The 24,121-nt window shown below is 48.7% G+C and overlaps 1 protein-coding gene across 2 annotated transcripts in view; it reads left to right on the plus strand.

Annotated features, from left to right (window-relative positions):
- Nucleotides 1-1,589: 1,589 nt before the first annotated feature.
- LOC110467886 (vascular endothelial growth factor receptor kdr-like) overlaps nt 1,590-24,121 on the plus strand; it is a 124,503-nt gene continuing 101,971 nt past the window's right edge. The window contains exon 1 of one of the 2 annotated variants that reach the window (XM_077786581.1): nt 1,590-2,343. In XM_077786581.1, coding sequence (XP_077642707.1) covers nt 2,280-2,343 — 64 coding nt within the window. In that variant the 5' untranslated portion in view covers nt 1,590-2,279. The remainder of the gene's footprint in view (nt 2,344-24,121) is intronic. The other variant, XM_077786582.1, reaches the window with a different exon arrangement.

Below are 24,121 nucleotides of genomic sequence, written 5' to 3' on the forward strand. Positions count from 1 at the left end.
GACCTGGGAATATCTGAGGCCTGTGTTGAGTTTCTTGTTGATTTTTAGACATTTCTACACCAGGTATCAATCCTGACCTGGGAGGTGCCCACTTGCCTTTGGATTTGTAACTCTCAGAACTGAACCTGCGTCTCCCTTTGCTCCAGTGCATGGCAGTGGAGAACTCAGAGCTGTTGAGGGTTTAGATTTTGGACTAAACTGAGGTGTGAAAAGGGCCTATCACTAAACCCCATGATCTCCATCCAGTAAAAGTGTGGGGAACTTTTGGCTCTGCCTTTTCTTTTGCAAACTGAGCAAGAGGAACAAAAAATTGCAAACCAACCCCATCACTGAGCCACAGGGACTGGCAGTGCTCTGCTGCAAGGCTCTGCAGGTCCTGCAACACCAGTGTCCCCAGTGGCTCACCTCTTGGGATTGGCATTCTTTGGGTTATTGGGATTATTGGGATTGTTAGGATTATTGGGATGGACGATCTGTGGGAGCAGCTGTGGAGCTTCCAGCACTCTCATTACCAGCGCTTTTACATTAAAACCCAATATCTGATATGTACATTGAAATAGCAGAGCAGAGCTCCCTCCTGGTCGCCTCAGTGCTGGCTGCACTTCCAGAAGTGTCCCTAAAATGCCCTGGGACATCTCCTGTCACCAGTTTGTGACTTTCAGAGCTGAGGCCGTGCTGGCCCGGGGGGCTCCTGTGGCTGGAGGAGCAGCCCTGAGCCAGGACTCTGATTTCCAGGGTGGAGGAAGAGGAGGGACATCCCCGTGGCTGGAGTGCCCATCGCCTTACGTGGTGCCTGGCATGGCAAGGGCAAAGGGGCAGGGGCAGGCTGGGAGCCTCGAGTGTGGGTGGAGCTGGAGATAATGCCCAGGTGAGAAACCCGTGAGGGATCAGCCTTGTTTTACAAATAATAGCATTGGGATTCCCTGAAGTACCCGATGCAAACAAGGGATTCTCTTCATGCCCCAAGAGCAAGGGAGGCACAGAAGGGCAGGGAGGGTGGAGGTGGCATCCCAGCAGGACACGGTGGGCAGCAGAAAGAGCCCGAACTGCTAAATACCGGCTGAGGGGGGCACGGAGAGCAGGACACAGCCTTCCTCAGCTGGTGTCCCCTTGAAATACCGGCTGAGGGGGGCACGGAGAGCAGGACACAGCCTTCCTCAGCTGGTGTCCCCTTGAAATACCGGCTGAGGGGGGCACAGAGAGCAGGACACAGCCTGTTCCTCAGCTGGTGTCCCCTTGCCGGTGTCCCGGAGCCTGAGAGCGCCGGGGCCGGGGGAGATGTCACCTCTGTGCCCCTGGGGGAAGGTGGTGCCACCTGATCCCCCGACCTCGGTGAACGGAAAGAACAATTTTACAGGACGGGCAATGCCGGCAAGCAGCTGGAATTCACTTCTTTGCCCCATCTCAGGCAGCAGCAACAGGAAACCCAGGAGCTCTGTGAAATGACAGGGAGGGAGAGAGAGAGTGAAGTCCCCTCGCCTCGGCTGGTGACGTCTCTCCTTCCTCCTTTTTCTTTTTTTTTTTTTTTTTTTCCTGTCCCTATAAAGAATCTCGGGCTCGCATCAAACTTCCCTGCGAAAGGCGAGGCGGGCGGAGGGGAGGGGGAGAGCAGAGAGCAGAGCCAGGGGCTCCGGCCATGCCCCAGCCCCGCTGCCCGCCCGCTGCCCGCCCCGGGCAGGTGCCCCCGGGCAGGTAGAGCCAGGTGGGCTCCGGGCAGCTCCCCCTGCTCCTGTCCTGCTGGAGATCTGTCCTTCCTGCCGGTCTCCGCGGCACCTGCACCTCCCTGGAGAAGCCCATCTCGGAGGAGGCTGTGCGGCTCTGCCACCTTACCCCAAACTCCGCGCTGTGCGAGCAGCCGCGAGCAGCGAGCGCAGGAAAGTTTTTGCCAAACTTTTTTCCGGTGTTTTTGCTTTGCTTTTTCACGCCTTGAGTGACTCTGCGCCAGCCAGGAGGGCTGGGGAGGCTTCTGAGGCAGAGCAAGGTTCCCCCCGGACACGCCAGGGATTGGAGAAACGGGGGGGAAAAGGAATACGGTCATTGCGGCAAGGGGGTGAAGGAAAAAAACCGAGAAGCTCGGGAAGAAGGGAAGGCAAACACAACCCCGGGATGAAGCAGTGAATGGAAAGAACCATTTAACTGGGATCAACAAGTGGGAACTCCTGCGCGCCCCGTCCTTCCCCTCCCTGCCCGCTGCGGCTTGCCCGAAGTTCTCGCCGCGGAAGGAAAACTTCTCCAGCGGGCTCGGCTGGCTCGGGACACGCTCCAGGACCGGCCCCGGGATGCTGCCCCGGGCCAGCGCCCTCCTGGCCGTCTGTGCCCTCCAGGGGCTGCTGCTGCTGCACGGTAAGAGCCGGGCTGTGCCCGGGGTGGCTGGCCCGGGGCTCAGGAGAGCGCTCCGCGATGCTTTCTCGCGTTTCTCCTCGCTTTTCGTGCTCCTCCGGCGGCCCGCTGAGCTGTCACCCACCCGAGAGCCCCGGTGCCAGCACAGGTGCCACCGCTCCGTCCCCAAAGCCTCAGGGTTCACCCCTCCGTTAAAACTGGTATTTGGAAATAGAGGTGCAAAAACTAAACCTCCTCGAAGGTGTCGCACATAAAGGTCAGATTTTAATGGGTGTTCCCCCTCGAGGTTTGGCCGCTTGATTAGAAATAGCGACTTGTGAGTGTTCACCAGTTTGTGGCTTTTTTCTCCTCGATGTGGGAGAGTTTCTGGTTGTGTTTGATCACTTGAGGCTTTAAAAGCAGGAGCTGTCTGGGAGCACCTGGGCTATCCTGCTGTCCTGGGGCTCATGCTGGACCTGTGGGCACAGACATCACGGGCATTCTCTCTGATATTCCAGTCCTGATTCCTTGATATTTCAATTTTTGTTCACGTGGTGCTTCTGCACTGCCTTCCCCTCCTCAGTGCAGGTGCCAGGTTAGATCCCCTCCTCTCCAAAACTCATTTTCCTCTGCAGCAAACTCCCTGTCCCACCGGATTTATTCCAAATTTTTGCTGCTATACGAAAAGCCAAGAGGCAGGTTAATGAGATTTGGGAGAGCTTTTCCATCTGCCATATGACTTTTCATTATCTCATTAAGCATGAGGATTTTGCTGGATTACTGAGCTATTCGTTCATGACGGTGCAAATTGTGTAAGAGAGATGGGCTCTTGTTTATTGGGGAATTCCTTCTGACAAAAAAGGACTTTTTCATTTTTTTGGGTAGTGGATGTATTGCACAGCACGAGGCTGTTGTTCTTTAGCCCATTATATTTTCATAGTTAAGTGAATAGCTTCTGGAAACACTGTGAAGCATCACTGTCCTTGATTTTCTTGGATTCGTTCAGGGATTTAATGTATTCCTCCTGCAGAAAGGGGCAGATTGGCAGGCACAAGCCCTGGGGAATTTCACATCTTCCCCACAGTTACCTGCAGAATAAATAACTAAGCCTGAGGTTGTGCTCCAAAGGGCTTGTCCAGCTTTTCCAAGAAAAGCTGAAGCAGCAAACCTGGCAGGTGGCAAGGAGCCCCTGCAGCAGGAATCCTCGGGATTCGTGGCATCCCCAGGGAATCTGTCCTGTGCCAGGCCAGCCAGCAGTGCCCACACCTTGTGCTGCACCTGGAGCAGCCCTGGCAAGGTTGCTGAGATGTGCTCCAGCTGGCTGACACGTGCAGCAGCAGCCAGCTGCGTGGTTGGGAGCTCTAACCTCTGCACAGTCTGGAAAAGCTGCCTGAAATCCAGTGTGGATTTCAGAGGCATAAATCACCACAGAATTTGGTGGATCAGAGAGGGATAACAACAAGGGATTGGGAGATGGGAGAAAACGTGGTGTGCCCAAGTGTTCCTGAGGCTCCAGGGTGAAGTGGAGCATGGGGAGTTCAGGGGGAAAATCCTGGCTGGAGATGCTGCCCACATTTCAGGGCTGCTCAGGTCCTTACTCACCAGGTTCCTTTCCTAATCATTTCGGCCCAAACGACCTTGGAATTTGGTCCAGATTCCTTCTGCCATCAGTGCCAGGCACAGAGGAGGCGAGGAGAAGGCAAAGTCTGCATCCCGTGCCAGAGGGAGGGAGGCAGGAGCATCCTGAGCCCGGAGGCGCAGGCTGCTGAGGCACCTGGAGCAGCGCTGCGGGTGTCAGGAGCTCAGCTCATCTTTGGGAAGGGACAAAACACCAGCACAGCCTCTGGGTGCCCTCCTTGGGCTGGAATCCAGAGGGAGACAGGGCCAGGAGGGCCGAGGATTTGGGGTGGCACTGGTATGACTCGGGAGTCAGCTCCTCACCACCTCACCCCCAAAGTTCCTCCGCAGCTCAGTGAAGCTCTGCCCGACCTCCCAAAGCCAGGATTTATCCCTCAGCTGTAGTTAAACCTTCCCTGGGATCTCTGTGGCCAAAGTTAGGCAGGGCTGTGCTGAGGAGCTAGGCTGACTCTGATTCCAATCCAAACAATTCCATCAGCAAGGCAGAGAGAAGGAAAGTCCAGCCACTGTGAAAGCTGCTCAGTACCAAGGTATCAACTCCTCAGCCACTTTTCCTTCCAAGTTCATCTCCAGCAATGAAACTGATGAAATTTGGGCCATTACCTTTATCCAGGTCTCCTTTGGAGAATTCCTGACTGATTTGTTGCTTTCAGCAGGGGGAAGAAACCATACCAGCATCATCCCAGTGGTTTCCCACCTCCCTCTAAAATACAGCTCTACATACATCTTTAAATTTCCCCATTTAGTTCCCTGGGTATCATTAAATTTCCATTTTCCTTTTGCTCATTGCTCGGCTTCTTCTCAACTCCTCAGAGCACTTCTTGCTGCTCAGAAATGACCACTGGTGTGGCAATGATGGTGCAGATGCCAACAGCTGGCACAGGTTTGAGGTACAGAGTGGGATGGTTCATAACCAGCCCTTGCAAAAACAATCTGCAAAGAAATTCTTACACCTGAAATTGTGCGTGGAAAGTTCAGTACCTTTTACCCACTGATATATCTGAGCAGTCCAAGTCACTTTTTGGGTATTGGAATAAACTCAGCCATTTCAGTGATTTAACACTGGAAAGTATTAAAGATTGAAGAATAAAAATCAGGTCCTGCCCAATGGCTTTGAAATGAAAGCACGTTTGAAATTGATTTTTCTGTTGTTGTTTAATTTTGCAATGTCTTCTACAAGTTGATTATACTGGATGGGCAATGAAGCTTGCTAACACAGAGATTTCAATTAAACCATGGATCAGGAGATAACGCTTCAGGCGCTCGGATTCCTCCCAGTTTTCCAGCCGGGATGGCCACAGAGTGCAGCAGGATGAGGGTGGCTGTGCCAGGGCAGAGGCACCGAGGGGTTGTTTTCCCAAAAAACCTGTGTCCTAACTGGTGTTATTCCCAAACATTTGCTTTACTGTGGGAAAATGTTATAAAAAGCAGAGGAGCATTTTTTAGGCTGGTGATATATGAGCCTCCTGCTGAAGCTGCCGCATTCGAAACCAACTGGAAATCTCTTTATACCAATTCAGCCATTTAAGGCAAGGAAAAAAACGTAAAGTATTTCTGAATACTCCCTGAACTTCTAAAAACCAGTATTGTACCCAAAAAACACTGAGAAAACCAACCAGATTGTTTGTTGAAGGTTTCTGCTGTAAGAACATGCAGTATTTTCTTTAAAGCTTGTACAAAATATTTATCTGTGGGCATTGGTTTGCTCTGAGAGCAATGGGGTTTATTTGGGTCATTTCTGCTCTTTCACACATTCCCTGGATTGTTCATTTTATGCCAAATTATTTGTAAAAAATGACAGATCAATCTACTGCACTTTGAATTATTATCTGAGATGGGGCTGAATACTTATGTTCGTAATAATATAATGGAATAATAATAATAGAATAGTAATACTAATAGATAATAAATAATATTATATAATAGATAATATACATAGATAATAGATAATAATAGATAATATTATCATATATAATATATCTTATTGTATATTATAATAGCCAATATATAATATATATTAAAATATATAATATTATATCATATATAATATATAATTTTCGTCTAATACTATATAATAAATATAATTTATAATTTAAAATCTATATTATTTGTATGTTATAATATATAATATATAATATATAACATATAATATATAATACATTACATATGTTATATATTATATAATATATATAAACTATCATATACATAATATGTGATATATAATATATAATATGCTATTATATCAGTTAATGGTAATTAATAATAATAATAGAATATTTGTGTTGTCAAGAAATTTATGCACACAAGCAAAAGGTTTCCAAGCCCCACAGGAGATTCCTCAGGCAGGGGAAGGTGATCTGAGCTTTTCTGGAGCTTTGTCTCCCAGGTCAGCAGTGCAGTTTGGAGCAGGGTGAAAACCCCGTCTGTCTCGTATCTATGAGGGATGATTCACATCTGGTCCTTCCAGAGACATTTGCAAGGTGTGATGCAGGAAGGGTCACTTGGTCACCAGAAAAAGGACAGGGGGTACAAGGGAGATGCTCTGAGTTCTCATTGCAGGATGGTTTTGGGGGCAGCAGCACCCCCTGCACTTTTTAAAGCTACACAGGAGATTTCCAGGAGGCAGCGTTGGACTTTCAGAGAGCACGAGGAGCACCCTCAGCCCCACTGAGCTTCACATGCTCACTTGGCACTTCCTCTGATCCACCTTTCCTTTTTCCAAACCAGCCTGATGTCACTGGAATGGCCATTAGAAGTGGGAGTAATTAAGGGATATTGGAGTATCTAAACAACAGCTAGGATTGAAATAAATGTGTCCAGGTGCTTTCCTTCAGAAAGCAGCTCCGATGGCTGGCAGGATACGAGGACTCCGAGTGCCCATCAGGACATTCCCATCCAACTGTCCTTGGTCACAACCCCAGGACAGCTGGCTGCCCAAAAAAAGCTGGATAAAATGTGTGTCACAGAGAACTGAGCTCCCCGTTGGGCACTCCTTTAATTTTTCTTATTAAGGCTACAGAGAAAAGAGTAGAAGCTGCCAAAATCCGCCAGTCAAGGTATTGATCTGGAAATGGCATTTAATAGAAGGGCCTGCTTGAGGCTCCCCAGGGAGCAGCACCCGGCAGCAGAGCTGGCATTGTCAGGAGCAAGGCAGGATCAGCACAAATCACAGGGGCCAAGGTTTCTGCACCAGCTGTGAGCTCAGAGGCTCAGCCAGGAGCTGCTTCCTTGAGGAGTGGGGAAGGAGGAAGGATCAGGAGCAGCCTGATCTCCTGAGGCTGTGATGAGGGGTGCCCATTTTGTGGGAATTGCTCCCTGCCCAGCCGGGCTGTGGGAATGGGACAGGGATTGGCACACGGAGGGAGCTGAGCTGCTGCCCTGTGCCACTGCTAACTTCTGTCCCTCAGCAAGAGTGAAACACAGCTTTGCTCTCTGATGGGCAGGGAGCAAGCTGGGAACTATTTTATGATGGAGAGTGAGTGAGTCCATGGACATCTTCATGAGTCACTGCAATACCCTGTCCTCAAGCCCTTGGATTAGTCTGACTTTGCAGCACATACTTTTTGTCCCCACTACATCCTACTTCCCTCTCCTGCTCTCCCCCCTTTCCTGGATGTCTCCTAAACACCCCTCAGGGCTTAGGATTCCTTGAATTTTTACATTAGGAGAAGCCAAGAGGAATTTCCCAGCCCTTCCACACCAGGGGTTTGCACAGTCTCTCTTCTCTGTCCCAAAATTAATTTTGCTTTTATAATTCTTTCTGGTGCAGAGATTTTTTAAAAAAGCCAAAGTGGGACTGCTTGAGACCAGCAGCTGAATCTCTCATTTTCTGCCAGCTCTTTGTGTTCCACTGCTGCACTGAATTTTTACAAGAAATAATTTTTGCAAGTCCCCCCAGTATCTGGAAAAGCAGGAGGGGTCACATCTCATATATGGGGTGTGTGTGACCAGGGTTTTTGTTTTGGCTCTAAGCAGGAAATTTTAGCACTGAGTCTTTGACTGAGCAAGAAGGAAAGAACCTCATCTAACCCTGCAAATGATGGAAGTCTGAAAAGTCACTTTTCCTTTGTGCCCTGCAGGGAATGGCAAAAGCACGTGGCCCTCAAAGTTTCAAAATTCAGCCAAAACCCAAACGGAGGCCCAGAATGTAAAGGAAATATATGGACCAGCCTTCTATTTTCAGATCACTTGCCTTTGTCTTCTTCATTTCCACATAGGTTTCCTTAGATCTTCCTGTGTTTTTCTGAACTGTGGGAACGTGATTGCCAAGGAAGTGGAGAGGGGAGCTTTCAGCCCTGCTGGGATTGTTCTTGATTTGAGGGTCAAGGAAGCCTGACCTTGTCATTACCTGTTCCATTTTTACAAAATCGCCACCAATCCAAACCACCTCAGCCAAACTCTTTGCTTCCTTAGAGCCCACAGCCCAGAAATTGCTCACCTGGAATTCTTCCTCACGGATACACCGGGGTCAGCTTGCAGGAAAGGCTCCAAGCACCTCGGGGCTGCTGTGGCCATTCCCCTGCAGCCGTGAGGAAAATGGGAAAAAAAAACCCTGACAAGGGATCCCCACAAACACACACACAGAAACAGCTGAGCTGTGAGCTGTTCATCCTGTTTGCTCTTCATGCAGAGCTCATTAACTGAAATCAGGGCTGAATAAACTCCTTCAGGAGTCAAAGCAATTTCCTCCCAGTGCCCAGAAGCTGCAGTGGGGATGGGATGTGGGGCTGCCCAGAATTTTCTCCTCAGCTCCCTCACAGCTACTGAACAGGGCTCTGTAGCAACAGGGATCATCCTGAAAGCTACCCCTGAGCCTGCATTTCCCTGATTTTTGGGCTGAGCTGTGCAAGGGTCAGCGTTTCAGACCTTTAATGTGCAGACACCTCCTACAGAGTGTCCCCCAAGAGCTGTAAAATGTGATTTTCCCCTCTGCTTCTTTGCTCAGCGATGCAGCTGCCAGGAGCAGCTCCTGCAGGAGCCAGCACACACATCCCCACAGCAGCACTTGGAAGCCCTTGGTGTGGGCATTCCTGCTTCCAGGAGAGGAAAAGCCTTGGAAGAGTTTGTCCTTCAGAGCAGGGAGGTGCTGGAAGGAGGGAATAAAGCTCTGGGGAGTTTCTGCTGCAAAACTCAAGTTCTCTCTGCCTTTCCTTGCAGAAAAATGAATCCCACAGGTGCCCCACTGAGTCACTGGGAGGGACATCCCCCTCCCCTTGGGGAGGGTACCCACTGCTGCTTCACTCCTCGGTTAATAACGATTTACAGAGAGAAGGGAAAGGATTTCAGGAGTTTCCACTGCTTTGCTTCCTAACCCAGGACGAGTATCAGGAGAAAGAATAATGCAGAACACAGGTGTGGGGAGAAATGCTTTCCCCAGCTCTTTCTGAGGCAAGATCTCTTTTCCCACCTTCTTTTGGAGACAAGATCTCTTTTCCCACCTTCTTTTGGAGACAAGATTTCTTTTCCCAGCTCCTTCTGGATGTGGACAAGGCAAGGCAGTGGTGTCAGCTCTCTCTGCATGACACAGCAGCGCCGAGCTCGGCTGCTTGGAAGGGGTTTCTTACAATTAAAGAGTGATTCAAGACAATGTAAACAATGATGTCAGCCTAAGGACCTTTAAAACACAATTTAAGCTATTACACACTGTAAAGCAGAGAGAATCAGGTAACCTTTTGGCCTGCCACATTTTTTTCTCTGGAAATGGATCATGTCTGAGTTATTTTCATGTTTACACACTCGGGGCAAGCTTTGCCTCTCACTCACACAGGTTTAAAGCTGTGCTTGGCTGAAGACAATAGCCTGTCTTTGAATTGTCCATTGTATGGCTGAGAACATTTCTTTTCTTCTGGCTATTTACACATTTTGTGGTGGAATCTGAGGGAAATAAAAAAGGCAGACTGAATGCTGCTCCCTCTCTGCATGTTTTATAAAGGTAGAGATCTTACTGATCTTTCTGGAAAAGTCTTGATTTGCTTCACTGTGAGAAAGCAAAATAACCTGCTTCTTTTCCAGTGGTGAAGGAAAGCCAGAGTGTGGCTGAGCCTGCAGCAACCCCCAAGTTGTGTGAGGCAGCCCAGGAACCCTTCCTGCCATTCCTCACATTTATTTTGGCTGCACAGATCCTCTTCTGCTCAGTCCTGGAGACTCCCATGCTGTAAACAGCTTCCCTTTAGTCTGGGCAGATTTTCTGTTGACTAAGGACAGAGCAGAAGGGTTTGGCTCAATAGGAATTCCCAGAGAGAGTGATGCATCCCTAAATTCCTGTGTCAGCATGAAGGGAGCAGAGTGTGGCAGGAGGGACTGCCTGGGGCAGAGCCTGGGAGCTCCCTGCCCTTGGCACATCTCGTTTGGAGTTTCTCCCAGCTCATCCCACCCAGTGGGGACTTTTCCAAGGATATTGGCACCGTGGCTCTCTGGGAAAGCAAGGCCAGGTGTTACCACGAAGGCACTGATGATTCTGTGAACAGTTTTATTGCTTCATCCCCTGATCCATCAGCAAGGAGATAAACCAAGCCTGCAGAGTGATGCATTTACAGCTTGGAATGGCTGTGGTGTTCTCACGCTTGGAATGTTTTCTCCTGGCTTTCCCGAGCAGACATGAGCTCAGTTCTCTGGGTCAGTTTGGGCAGGAGCAGCCCTGCTCTGATGAGAGAAGTGCAGGGTGAAATCAAAGACCCAGCATGGGACAATTGCTGGGATGGAGGGACTCCCTGGGAAGGGGAATTCAGGAAAACAGGAGACTGCTGAGCAGGGCTTGTCAAAGGTTCCCTCATCCAGCTCCAACAGTTCCCATCAGGCATTCTGCCATTGCTCACAAGGCTGATTTCTCCTTATTATCCTATGGGATTGTTTTGATCTGTTCTATCTATTCTGATCTCTTGTATAAATCAGCCATTTTGCCTTTTTAATTGTTGTCCACTTTGTATTTGAAAAGTAATACTCAGACCCACTTGGTGGAATGCCATTATTAATTTAATTTGATAAGTCATGAAGTCCTGAAGCCTTCTTCTGGTTACTGAATTTGCTCTCTCTTGAACTTTGTGCATAACTATGGTGGCTATATTGCTATTAAAAATAAACTACCAGCCTTATTTCCTAATGTTCTGTGTGGGTGTCGGAGCTGGTGTACAATATCAGCCAGGGCAGGCTCCCCAGACAGGCACCACGACATCCCACAGGTCTGCAAGCACGGGCTGATGCTCCCTAGAGAAAGGTTTCCTTTCTCCCATCCCAGGAATATGTGCCAAATTTGTTTTAACATTCTCCAGGACAGAATTTTTGGCTTTCTGGTGGATTTCTGGCAGAAGGACAAAAGAAGGGGACAGGAGTTTTGTCTGGGTATAAATCTCACATTTCATTTGCCAGATCTGTCCAGCACTCAGGAGAAAATCAGGGCAGTAGAGATGAAAATTCTGTGCTCAAAGTGAGATTAGTGGAGAAGCTAAGGCTGAGCTGGTTTTGATTTCCATGGAGGATTGCTGGCACAGCTGCTGTTCAAGGCCATTTGCCCTTCCACTGCACAGTATCTTTGTACTTTGAAATTAATGTAGGCTTTGAAATACTACCTGCATTTGTGCTCTGGCACTGAGCAGTGCCACTTTGAGTTTCTCCCTCTCTGCCTACCTGTGCCAAGAATGATCTGTAATCCAGGGTCCAGCACTGCACACTCTGTATGAGGGAAGCACCAAAGCCTTTGTCCAGTGGCTCTGGGATGTTTCTGATAGAGTGCAAACTTTTTCATTTTGCATCCCTGGAATAGCAGTGATAGATAATATTGATACATCATCCATGCCATCACTGCTGTGGTTCAGGATAATCACTTCACCTGAATCAATCACGAGGCTAAAGCCTTGCAGAGCCTTTCTTGGGCTGCTGGTTCTTTAATTCCAAGCTGACCAATACATCTGGTGTCACCAGAAGTCTCCTTCAATTTAGAGCTAAGCTAACCAGACTTAAAGAGAGAGAGGAGAGCCCAGAGCAGCCCAGTTCAGTCATCTTTCCTGTTTTAAATTCTTTTGCTTATCTCAGCTCTGGCCTCGCCATCTGCTGGTAGTGAAAGCAGGGTAGTGACACTTGGGCGTGGTGGGATGTAAGGAGAGTGTCTCCAACTCTGATCTTCTGCACTGGAGATGATAAAGGAATTCTCAGGATAAAGGAACTGAGAGGAATTCTCAGCATCCATAGGGCAAAGGTCTCCCTCGTGCTCTTCAGTTTAATGGTTGGTGTCCTATAGGGTGCATTGTACTGCCAGCCTTTGAAAGGCTGCCTTGTTGTTTTGGTTGCATATTGTTCTGAGTTAAATGGTAGGAAAAGAGAAATTGCTGCCACCACAACATTCCCTTATAGGTCTATTCATTATTGATCCCCAGAGGAAGTGGAGAGTTCCCCTGGACAATGGACAGATATACAAACGAGCATACATTAACTTTCTGTGCTTGTACAGCTCATTTGGGCTGCATTTCCTCCACATTCTCAGGAGCACAAATTCAGGCATCAATTGGTTTGATGTCTTCCTCTGCCTTGAACTGCTGCCTCATTAGACATTCTGGGTGACAGGCAGCCCCTCTTAACCACAAAACCACAGAATAACAGAACCACAGAACTGCAGAGTCACAGAGTCACAGAATCAGAGTCACAGAATCACAGAACCACAGAGTCAGAGAACCACAGAATATCCTGGGTTGGAAGGGACCCACAGGGATCATCCAGTCCAGCTCCTGTCCCTGCACAGGACACCAATCCCAGCCTGTGCCTGAGAGCTTTGTCCAAACTCTTCTTGAAGAGAGAGGCAGAGGCCTGATATAGAAATGCTTTGGGCAGATGTGATGGAGCACTGAGTGATGCTCTGGACTGGGAGCACTGGGAGAAGAGGGAGCAGGCCAGGTCTGTGGGGTTTGGCTCTGCTGGCCTGGGGTCGTGCTCCAAAGCAGGGAGCTCAGGTGAGGCTGAAGGGACCCAGCTCTGTCCCTGCCCTCTGACAAAGACCCCAGGGGCAGCACTGACTCCAGCTCAGGGGCTGCAGCAGGGTGGCATGGAGGAACACCCAGAATCTCTGGAAGGAGCAGGCTGGGGTGATTCCAGCCCTGCTCCTGCACTGCTCAGTGTGGGTGCTTTGCTCCCACCCTGCACTGAAGCTTGTAGGTGCCCCCTCAGGCTGCAGTGCATTTTGGCTTTGCAGTCCTCCCTGCAGCACAGGTTTTTCCTGCCTTTGTGCCTCTGCTCTGCTGGAAATCAGGGAGGCTGGTCCTTCCCTTCCTCCCTGGAGGGATGCAGCAATCAATGTTTGGAGGAGAAAAAGCAGCTCAGGAGCTGCAAATCAGGAGATTTGCTTCATCTTTCACTCCCACCAGCCGAAAAAAACCCACCTGGAGATGCAAGGACAGGGAGGAATTTCAGGTTGTGAGGATCAGGACTGGGGGCTGTGCTGGGCTTGGCTTGAGCTGGCAGATATTCCTGGCAGGGATGCTCAGGGCTTGCAAGGCTGCATTTTTTTCTGGAATTTCTCCTACTGTGGTACCTCCCTCAGCCTCCTTGAATGGTGAAATATCCATGGCATCCACACCCACACCTGCACTGGTGCAGAGGCTCTCCAGCTGCAACCACATCCCAAGAAGCCTTTTGGTTTTCATTCTGGCACAGAGGGATTTGCAAAGCTAATTTCCAGCCCTGATCTGATGGATTCCCCCCCTAAGAGGCTCTTACAGTGAGAGGATTGCAGCTGAGGGCTTGTTCTCATCTCCCCCACGCTGGAGGTGCCTCTTGGAGAGCTGCTAAATGAGCCTGGAGTGCCACCTGGGCTTGTCAGGAGCTCAGGAGGAGTTTCCCCTCCTCCTTGGAGCCCTCAAACAGCCCCTTGCTGCTTTCAGCAGTAGAAGCAAGGTGATTACAGGCATCAGACTGCTCAAGGGAATATTGGGTTATTGGACTTGAGAATCCAAAGGAGAAATCCCCCTTCTAGAAGCTCACTTGTTCTGCACATTTTTGGGGAGAAGCAGGAAATTGTAGCTAAGCAGCATCCAGCCAGGACTCAAAATCCAGCCTGAGTTCCTCCTTGCTTTTGCAGTCTGTTTTTATTATTATTATTATTGTTATGATTATGATTATGATTATTATTATAATTATTAGTGCTGCCATTTTGACACTGTCCTCTCTCAGCCATGGATGTTTCCCTACAAAAGCTGCACCTACCCAAACTAAACTACAGCTAAGGCTTGAGTACCTTAAGTACCAGCTCATTTTTGGGCCCAGCCCCTTGGATTTACACCCTCAGAGGGTGGGCACAGCCATGAAGAAAACAAAAGATGAATAACACACAGATACAAACAAGACACCCATTTACACCATCTTCTCAAAGCTCAGTATCAAAGCCTTAGTGCTTATATTAATATTTGTTAATATTTTGTCATGAGGAAGGGTGGGATGAAAGAAAAAAAGAGACATTGTCCCTCCTTGGAAAGTGCTTTGTTTTTCCCAAGCAGCAGAACTTCTGGTATTTATTTTAAGAATACATTTCTGTGTCCAGCAGGTCTGGAAAATCTTGGGAGGAGAGGACAAAGGGAGGCCAGGAGGGGTCAGTGCTGGAGCTGGGCTCTGTGCAGGGTCAGGACTGGGCTTAGGGGCAGGCCAGGGATGGATGGGTTTATCCATGATGGGTATCAGGAACTCCTCACCATCCTGTAGAAAAGTTTGTGAAACCAGCCCAGCAAAGCTCCTGAATCCTCAGCACTCTTTAAGACACTGCTTTGCTTATACATGACCAATATTCTCTTTTCTCTTTCCATGTGAAAGTGATCAAATTAATGGAGAGTCACAAAGTTGATCTGTGCATCCATTGATAGAATTGCAACTGCTTCATTTCCTACCAAGCAATTTCTCTCACTGAAAAGGGAGCAACAAAAATGAGTGTTCACTGGAATATGCCACTCTGGCCTTTTAATGAAGCTGAAAATTCATAAGAAAAGCAAAATTCCTGGGCATTATCAGCTTCCATGGCTGATATTCTCCTTGTCCCTGAGCAATCCATGTGCTGGGTGGGCTGCAGTGCTGAGGGACAGTATCTTTGTGCTCACAAGAAGCATATTCCCAAGCATGTTGTCTTTGGCATGGCCAGTATTTTATCTGCCAGAGCCAATGTTAATGAAAAATTCCTGAAAAATTCCATGTTTCAACACAGCAACACTCTGATGGGAATAACAATCTCTCGTGACCTGGTTCAAAAGCAGATATCGGGCAGAATACAAAACAGGGAGGTGTTTCTGACCCCCCTGCCTTGAATTTGGGGGTTTTGGGCTGAGTTTGTGATGCTTGCCTGCCTTTAGGAGTGATCTCAGCACTGTCAGGTTGTGAACTCCCTGTGGGATGTGCACCCAAAATCAGGATTGTGCTGTCAGAGCCACGGGGCTGGTGACACTGAGAACTCCTTGTGTGGCACAGCAGTCCCAGCTCTTTAAAGCACAGTGGATTTATGGCAATTTGCAGGGAAATGTCTGCACAGGAGGGGTGTCTCCTTCTGGGACAGCGCTGGCATTGTCCCTGCTGGGATCCCTTTGACACAGGGCAGGAAAATCTTTGATCCATCCCAGCAAACATCAGCCTGGATGGTTTGTCACACATGGCTTCATCTCCTCCTTGCAGCAGACTGGAACATCAAGGTCAGGCAAATAAAGCTGGAGAAAAAAAAGCCCAAGTTCTGACTAAAGTGGCCTTAAATCACTGCCACAACTGCAAGGTGACAGGACAGGGAAATGGAAGGGACTAATTCACCTTGATTTACATGAATTGGGTTCTCACAGGTGGATTAGGGTTTCTGAGCCAGCCCATCCTCCCTGCCCTGGCAAAGCTCCTTGTCCAGGCGGGCAGGACAGGCCAGCCAGGGCTGTGGGGCAGGGACATCCCAGCACAGCACAGAGAGCCCTGCCCAGGACACCTGCAGCAAAGCCCAGGGGCCTGCTGGGTCTGGTCAGGGAGTGTGGGTCACTCGAGAAGTGGAGAAAGAAATGAGTGAGCTTGTCCAAAAGCAAGGAAAACCCCATGGATCCAGCCTCTCCACATCCTGCAAGACCATGGGTCCTTCTTGCTCCACGCACACTTTGTGCCCCACAGCACAGAGGGCAAAGGAAAACCAAGACTTACAACTGCCAGGCCTCCAAGTGCAGCGTGTTCCACAGCATCCCCCGTGCCAGGAGGCTGGGGAGCAGTGGCATTGTCCCCTGCAGGCAGGGTGGGTGGTGGTGTTTGCTGTGCCTGCCTGGTGCCCCGGGGACAGGCACTGACAGCACACAGGTAAGAGCAGCTGTAATTCCTGCTGTGCTCCAGCACACAGACACATCCCTGGGTGAACGCTCAGCTCTCGGCCCCTGCAAGGTCCCCTCTTGCCAAAATCCCCCTCCTCGGAGATTTGTCTCAGTGGCAGCAGCTCAGTGAGAGCACAGGACGTTCCTCCCGTGCAGAAAACATCTGTGCCTGCTCCGAGCTGCTGCCTGCACTTCAGCTGGGGAGGATGCTGAGGGAGGCACAGGTTCTTGCCAATCACGGACTTGCCCAAATATTTATCTCTGCTAAAACCAGTTTTGCTGCTGAATGCAGCCCAAGGTTGGTTCTGATGGGAGATATCAAACACAATGCACATGAATCAGGGACAGCACATCTGGCACTGCCTGTGTGCTGGAGGAATATAAATAAAGAGCCAGCAAGCTCCAGCTGCTGAGTTATTTGTCCTGCAACAAGGCTGCAGCTTCCTACCATCACCAGCAGTGCCAGGAAGGTGCCAGGGATTACCTGGGGCTGCTCTGTGGTCCCCATTGGCACTTGCACTCCTTATTGCACAAGGGGCTCCAGACTGAAGGATCACCATTTCTTTGAGAAGGATTTAAATGAGTGATGGAAAGAGTGATGATGGGGCAAAGCAGGGCAGCGCTGCCAGTATTCAGAACATTTCTCTGATATTTTATTTCTGGAAGTATCTGATGCAAATGTTCTTTTCCTGGAAAGATTCCTCCCCTTGCTTGCTTCCCCCGCCTCCCTCAGAACGCTGGTGCCAATATTCCTGCTGCAACTTCCTTGCTCCCAGGGGCTTCCTGCTGGAGATTTCCCTCCCCTCTGGCCTGGAGCTGGTCCCTGCACTGCTCTGTGGACGGAGGGAATGGCCCCAGCAGTGCCTGGGATGCTGGCAGGTATCCCCGCGGGATTGCAGCTGGTCCTGCCAGCACAGAGGTGCTCTGGAGGATGGCTCAGCCATTCCTGGGAATCTCTGATCCTCTTTTGCAAAGTGTGAGCCTGGCAGGTGCAGGGAATGGCTGGATCCATGTGCAGGGAGACATTTCAGCACGTGCTGCATCCCACTCCTTCCCGTCCCCTCAGCCAAGGGAGCCCTGCCCAGGATTGTGTCCAGCTCTGCTAAATGGACGAGCACAACCTTCAGCCAGGCAGAGTTTGGCACGAAGGCATGGACAGAAACCTTGGAGCTGGGGCTACAAATCTGCAGTGCTCAAAGGGTCATTTTGATCACTTCAGAAAATACCCCCTTGCAGAGCAGCCCTGGAGAGAGGCTTATCACTTTAACTTCCCTGATTAGCCCGGGACACCAACTTTAGGCACTGTAAAAACAGTGGAGGTCAAATTTACTATGGAGGGCAAGGACCAGTGACTCAATTTTCCTTATTCTTTATAGGCACTTTTCACCTTGAAGAACAAAAGGTCCCAAAGTCACAGAATGTTTGTTCTTGAGTCTTGCCAAGCCTTTTCTTTTTTAATAAACCATCATTAAAATCTGGGCCCTTTGCCTTGACAAAAGAAAAGAATATATTTGTGTACACTTAAGTGACAGGAAAGAGCCTGTGAGGCAGGCCTGGTCACAGATAAAGGAATTCCGGACATTATTCCTTGTGCTCCAAGGGGTTGTGACATGGGATTTCCTCTCCAAGTGGTAAATAGCCCTGCAGTTGTACAGCAGGGTGGGGCCACCTCTGCTTTCTTTAAAACCAGGAGAGATGAAAGCGCTTTAGGAGAAGAAAGAGGGGCTGGGTGAATGTGCACAATGAATCCCTGGGAATGGCTGGGGGGGAATCCACCTGCTCCAAGCTTTGTCCCCAAAAACTTCCCAGGGGTTTGAGGTGCTGCCAGCTGGGCTCTGCTTTGGGAAGAACAACTCATGGCACAGCAAAATAGATTTAACTGCAAGGAGTGGCCCCAAATCTCAGCACCTGGGTGTGCGGGAGATAGGTGGAATCTGTGGGGAAATGGGTTTGGTTTGGGATGACTCTGGATCCTCCTGCCTTCTCTGAAAGCTCCCAGTGAACTCTGTGGGCCACTGGATGCCTGTCCTGGGCTGGAGTGGGATCAGAGAGGGCAGTGGGGCAGGATCCCACAGCTGTGAGCTCCTCGAGGAGCCTCACCAGGATCTGAACCCAAATGAGGCAATCAGGATTCTGCAACTGGAGGCACCTTTCTGTCTTGTGCCCAGGAGTGGGTGAGCGCTTTTGTAAGAAAACAGAAGAGCTGAAGCTGCAGACTTTATCCTGTTCTCATTTTAAATTGAAAAACTTCAATTTGGGATTATCCTTTGCATGGAGGGCTCACCAAAGTGTCCTGAGGTGGGTGAAGATGGAGGGAGAGGTACATCACTCACTTGGTGAGGGAGACAAGAACACCAAGCTGATTTTGTATTTGGATTTCCTTTCCTCCCTATTCCTGTGGCTATCCTGGAGGGTCAGCAGAGCCTGCAGATCCCAAACCTCCCAGCTACAGCCAGGCTTAATGAGAAAGAGAAAGATTTGCACATTACAGCTCTCCAAATCCTCAGGATTCACGTCTTCAACAATAAACATTCAATCAGCAGTGGAACAGATAAATTAGCATTTTGCAGGAGTTTGCAAATGGCAGGTTCCTACATGAGCTTTTCATTGCCTTCTGCTTGAGTGTAGATATCTGAATTTTTTTTTTTTTTTTAATTACAATGAGACCTCATGTCAGAACAGGGAGGCACATGATCAGGCTGGAGAATCCCACCTGGAACATGGGAATGCCAATGAGCTCGAACTGCTGCTTCCAGCTCAAGGTCCAGTTTGGATGTGCTGTGAGGATCTGGTTCCACTGGTGAATAAAACCCCAGGGGAGGGCTGGAGAGGTTGAGATCATGGCTGTGTTCTGCCCCCACTGCACCTCACTGACATAAGAGATTGTGTCAAGCGGTTGAAGTCCCTACAGAACACAAGGAAGGCTCTAATCAAGTTCAGAATTCCAAGGAAAAATGCCAAATTTTCCTTCTTTCTCTGTGCCTCCTTACCAACCACCTACATTTTTCTGGAAACCAGGGAAAAGAGAAAGTTGCCCTGTTGGCTGCAGGAATAAAATACCACAGCTAAAATTCCTCTATGGCTGCTCTGAGGAGCAACAAAGACAACGAGAGATGAATCACACAGAGAATTACTCATTTCCAAACAGCAAACAGGTCATGCTCAGCATTGTTAACTCAGGATTGTCACTGCTGTGGGAGTCTGGGAAGAACGGGAAAATCTGCCCTTGCTCAGGAGTGAAATTATGGGAATCAGACTGGAATTGTACCCAAATATTGGCACTTCTGCCTCAGGGTGTGGGGCACTCACACTTCAGGATCACTACAGACTCCTGCTTTTCTGATATCCTGGTACAATCCCTTAAATCTCATCAGATAAACTGTATTTGATTGCTAAAGGCCAAACAAACAACACTGAAAAATGAACAAACAGAACCCTTTCTAGAAAGATTTATATATTAAATCTTTCTAGAAAGATTTATAAAAAGCTAAACAGGTCCAATACTGAGCTTAGGGACTCGTGGTGTTAAAATAACTCAACTAAGTTAAAAACACAAAAAGTGATCTACTGTCCTTCCTCCCATGGTGATGTGAGCACGGGAGTTTCTGTTTCATCACAGGGAAAATTGTTCTTTAACTTCAGTGCCATTGTGGGGGAAACATCCCTTCATTTCAGTGCCACCACAGAGTAAGCTTGCAGGGGAAAGCATCCCTTAATTTCAGGGCCATTGTGAGGGAAACCTCCCTTAGTTTCAGAGCCATTGCCCCACGCCAGGATCTCTCCTGCTGCCTCTGCCTGGCCTCAGAGGGCTCTTGCCACTGCACAGATGTTCACATCAGCACAGCAGCTCCTGTGAACAAGCTTTGCAGGACTGGGGCTTGATCTACAGCTCTTTTTACTCTCCAGCAGTGTTTTTCTCCCCCCAAAGCTGCTCCCATGCTTTGGTCTTGCTCTAGAGCCCAAAAGAAATGCCTCACAATTTTCCTGAAGGCTCTCTTTATTCCGATGGCTCCTGTTTGAACCACTGCTATGCAGTTAATGCTGCACACTCCTTTCTACCCTGAGACCTTCCAGCCAAGGGTTTTACAATTTGGCAGCAGAGGTTTCAGCCTGAAAATTCATCCCTGTTTTTTTACTCTCCCCCAAAAGCCTGTTTTCAATTGATATAAACATTTTGATAGCTTAAGAGTGCAACAAAATGCTGAGCCTCCCTTTCCAGCTGGATCCCAAGAGTTGTTCCTTTCACTCCAAGTGTTGCTTGTTGTTGGCTGTGCCAGTGACTGGGCTTGGCTTGGCCTGGCCATGAAAATCCAGGCACCTCCGTAACCTCCTGGCGCATCCAGGGAAAATTCAAACCCATTTTTATGTGCTTTTCTAGCAATTCTGTCTGCCTGCAGAGGGTGTTCCTCCCCCTCCTGCCCTGCCACACCTCACAAACACCCCCGTGCTCAGCAAGGGGCAGCAGGTACCTGTTGGTTTCCTTCAGCACATGCAGAAACCCCTCAGAGCCACAGTTCACCTCTATCAGGCCAAAATTCATGTGCAGCACCAAAAGTTTTAGTGATTAAACAAGACAAGAGGGAGCAGAACTCTGAAAGAGGAACCCCAGCAAAGGCTGGCTCTAGCTTGATAAGCTGTTTGTTTATTCTGCAGGGTCTCAGATCTGGATTTCATTTCTGGGATTAGTTCTCTGAATTCTTAGTGCAGCAAATCAAGGCTGTATGTGTGGAATCAGGATGGAAGGAACCTTTTTAATTTAATTGCTTGCATGGATTTGCATTATTCTTTCATCTCCCACCTTGGTGCTTTTCTCCTCCTGAATTCAAATAGTGACATTTTTCTTTCTTGGTGACATCCAGTTTTCATTTTGCTTTCATTCAGTGCTCACTGAACTTTCATCATTCTCTTTTTTCTTAGTCATTTCCATATAGTTCTGTATTTCTTACTAGGGCTTTGGATCCTCTGCAAGAGACAGGCAGGACAGAGATCCAAAACCTCCTCATTTAATTACTTTTAGAGTCATATTTAATAGAGTCATATTTTAATTATTTTTAGAGTCATATTTGTTGATTTCGTTAACTACCCAGCACCCAAATGAATTTTAATGTTTAAAGGGCAACTGCACATTTTTATCTGTCTATAAGAACTGCAAGAAACTTTTGGGATGAAGAGGTGAGATTTTTAGGAAAAGCAAACAGTGGCATGGTTGTTTCTGCTCTGAAATCAATATTAAAAACAGAACCAGTTTGGGGTTTCATAAGAAAAAAAAAAAACTTTCATTAGGAAATTATAGTGTGGCAAAATTCTGCGTGGAAAGTGGCTGGATTAGAAGTGGTTTTCCAGGAAAGCTTCTCCAGCCAGGATGGTGTTTCCTGTCCCATCCCAATGATGCCATGACCTTGTTGTTGGGATGGAAGTGTAGGATGCTGGAAATACCACGTTCCTTGGTGGAATCTGGGCCCTGGATCTGTCTCCCACTACCGGGGGCTGCCCTAAATATCCGGCTATTTTTAGATGAGTCTTTTTCTGTTGCTGCTTTCCATAATAAGAAAAACCTTTGAAGGATTTGTGTTTTTATCCCTATGCACAAGAGGAATTAAAATAAATAAATAGGCCTTAAATATTTAGACATGAAGAGAGAAGAATTTCCTGCCCAGCTTTGGCCGAGCGGCGTAGGTGGCTTTAATGTGACCCAGGGCTGCTCCCGGTACCTGGCAGTGTTTGCTTTTCTTGGAAGCAGCTGCAGTAAAGCACCTTTAAAATCAGGATCCCACAAAGCAAATCTGCTGTTTCCAGGTCACTCTGCAACCTCCTTCTCTGGGCCACAGTTTTTCCAGATGAGGAACTGATGTGCTGCAACTCAACTAACCTGATAGAGAGGGAATGGCTCCAGGCATGGCAGAGGAGTGCTGGGCACCCCCAAATCCACCCAAAAGCAGGATCTGGCGCTAAAAACACAGCCTGGCTCTGGGCATCACACCTGGACTATCATCCACCTGCTGCCCCTTCTCTGGGCTGCCCCCAGACACCAAAAACTGCTTCAGCTCCAAACCTTTGTGGGTCAAGTGAGCTCATGTGGGAACCTGCGGGGGACAGGAGAAGGGATTTTTGTCAACAGGCAGCCATGCTATGCAGACTTGATAAATATGTGCAGGGCTAATTCGAAGCAGATTCCTGCTTTGCCACTAGCAGAATTCCTCCAAAGCCTGCCATCAAAAACATTATGTCACAGCTGTGGAGAAGCCTCACAAACAGGGGAGAAGTTGGGGTCACGTCAGGGTAAGAGTGTGGTGGAGGCTGAGGAAGTGATTGAAGCCCTGCTCCACGGCCTGATGGAGTTTGTCATTAAGAAGGATTTCACCAAATGATTTGCAGCCAGTTCCCTCAGCCCTATTGGTACTTTCCAGCTTAATGCAAAGCAGTGAGGAAACCAGACCTAGTTAGGCCAAGCTGGCCAGGGAGGCTGCAGGCACAGGGTAACAAAAACTCGCCTGGGGCTGTGGAAATGTAACTGAAACCGGGCTTGGTTTTAAGTAGATGGTTAGGTTCCCTCTCCCCATCTCAGCAAACAGCTTTTATCTTGTCTCCCAAAATAGCAACCTGCTATCCTTCAAAACAAACCAGAAAAAAAGGGAAAACCTCCTGAGACAGGCACACAAAGCCGACAGAAGTGGAACACGGAGCTGATCGAAAACAGATTCCAGTGTCAAGTCCAAAGTCAGCTTCAGCCCATTGCTTCTTAATGGGTAGAGCTCAGAAACTAAGAAAACAAAGCAATTACCCACTGAGCAGATTTTACTGACACTGAGCATTCACATGTTCCTGACACGTCCAACCCCTGTATTTGTTCAAATCCATCTCTGTTTAGTGTGGCACATCAATTGACTTGACCTCAGGAGGCTCTGGCTCATTTGCTTCTGGATTTATAGCTCAAGGAGAAATGGTCCAACAATGCTAACAGGGGTGGGCTTTTGTTCTGCTTCACCCTGCCCATCCACCTTCCCTGCTCTGATTTCAGCTCCATGCCTCTCGTGGCCTTCCCCTGGCCTGCTCCTTCTGCAGGTCAGTGATTCATCACACAGGAGGACACAGATGTTCTTTACAAAGAAGCCTTTCCATGCAGGCTCATTTTTTTCTTAGAAAAGAGGGCTGGGGATGAGGAAAGAGATGGAGAGGAGGAATAAAGGCCAGAGAATGGGGATTGCCTGGGTTCCACCACGGTTTGTGTAGTGCTCCCTATGGGACACAGCATGTCCAGGGAGCAGAGATCACTGCTGGACTCACACCAGCAAGGCTCCAAGCAGGAAACCTCAGGGAATGTGGCCTGAGGAAAGCTGGGATCTCTCTGAGCAGCTTTCCCATAATTATCTGGTGTTCCCTGGGCACTCATGTTCCTTGATGGCAAGTCGGGTTTAGCCCCGGAGCACGGTCAGAGGTTGTTTGCAATCCACCCTCTTGTCATTCAGCAGAACCTCACCCAAATTCCTCTGTCAGCTCTTGCCTTTCTTGGAAAACATCCCCAGTCCTCTCTGAGGTGTGCTTTGGGGACACTTCAGAGTCCAGAGCTGAGATATCCACTCTGCCTTTGAGGGAGCACAAAGAAGTTTGGAAAAGGAAAGGTCCTGTACATCAAGGCAGGCCCTGCTTGGCCACTCAGCAGGACATCAGAGAATTCCCAAATGTGGCAGCTGGAGCTCTCAGAGATTGTTCCATGTGGAGAACCAGCAAATGTTTTCTGAAGGCCATCTCCCAGCACTTTATCTCCTCTAATTCTAAATATTCTTAAAGATAAGGCTGGCACCTCTGCTTCCTTTGGGAGGTGAATTACACAGGCTGATGGAACAACCTTGGGAAAGTTTTCTTTCCTCTCC

Source organism: Lonchura striata, chromosome 14, assembly GCF_046129695.1.
Source record: "Lonchura striata isolate bLonStr1 chromosome 14, bLonStr1.mat, whole genome shotgun sequence".
Taxonomy (NCBI): domain Eukaryota; kingdom Metazoa; phylum Chordata; class Aves; order Passeriformes; family Estrildidae; genus Lonchura; species Lonchura striata.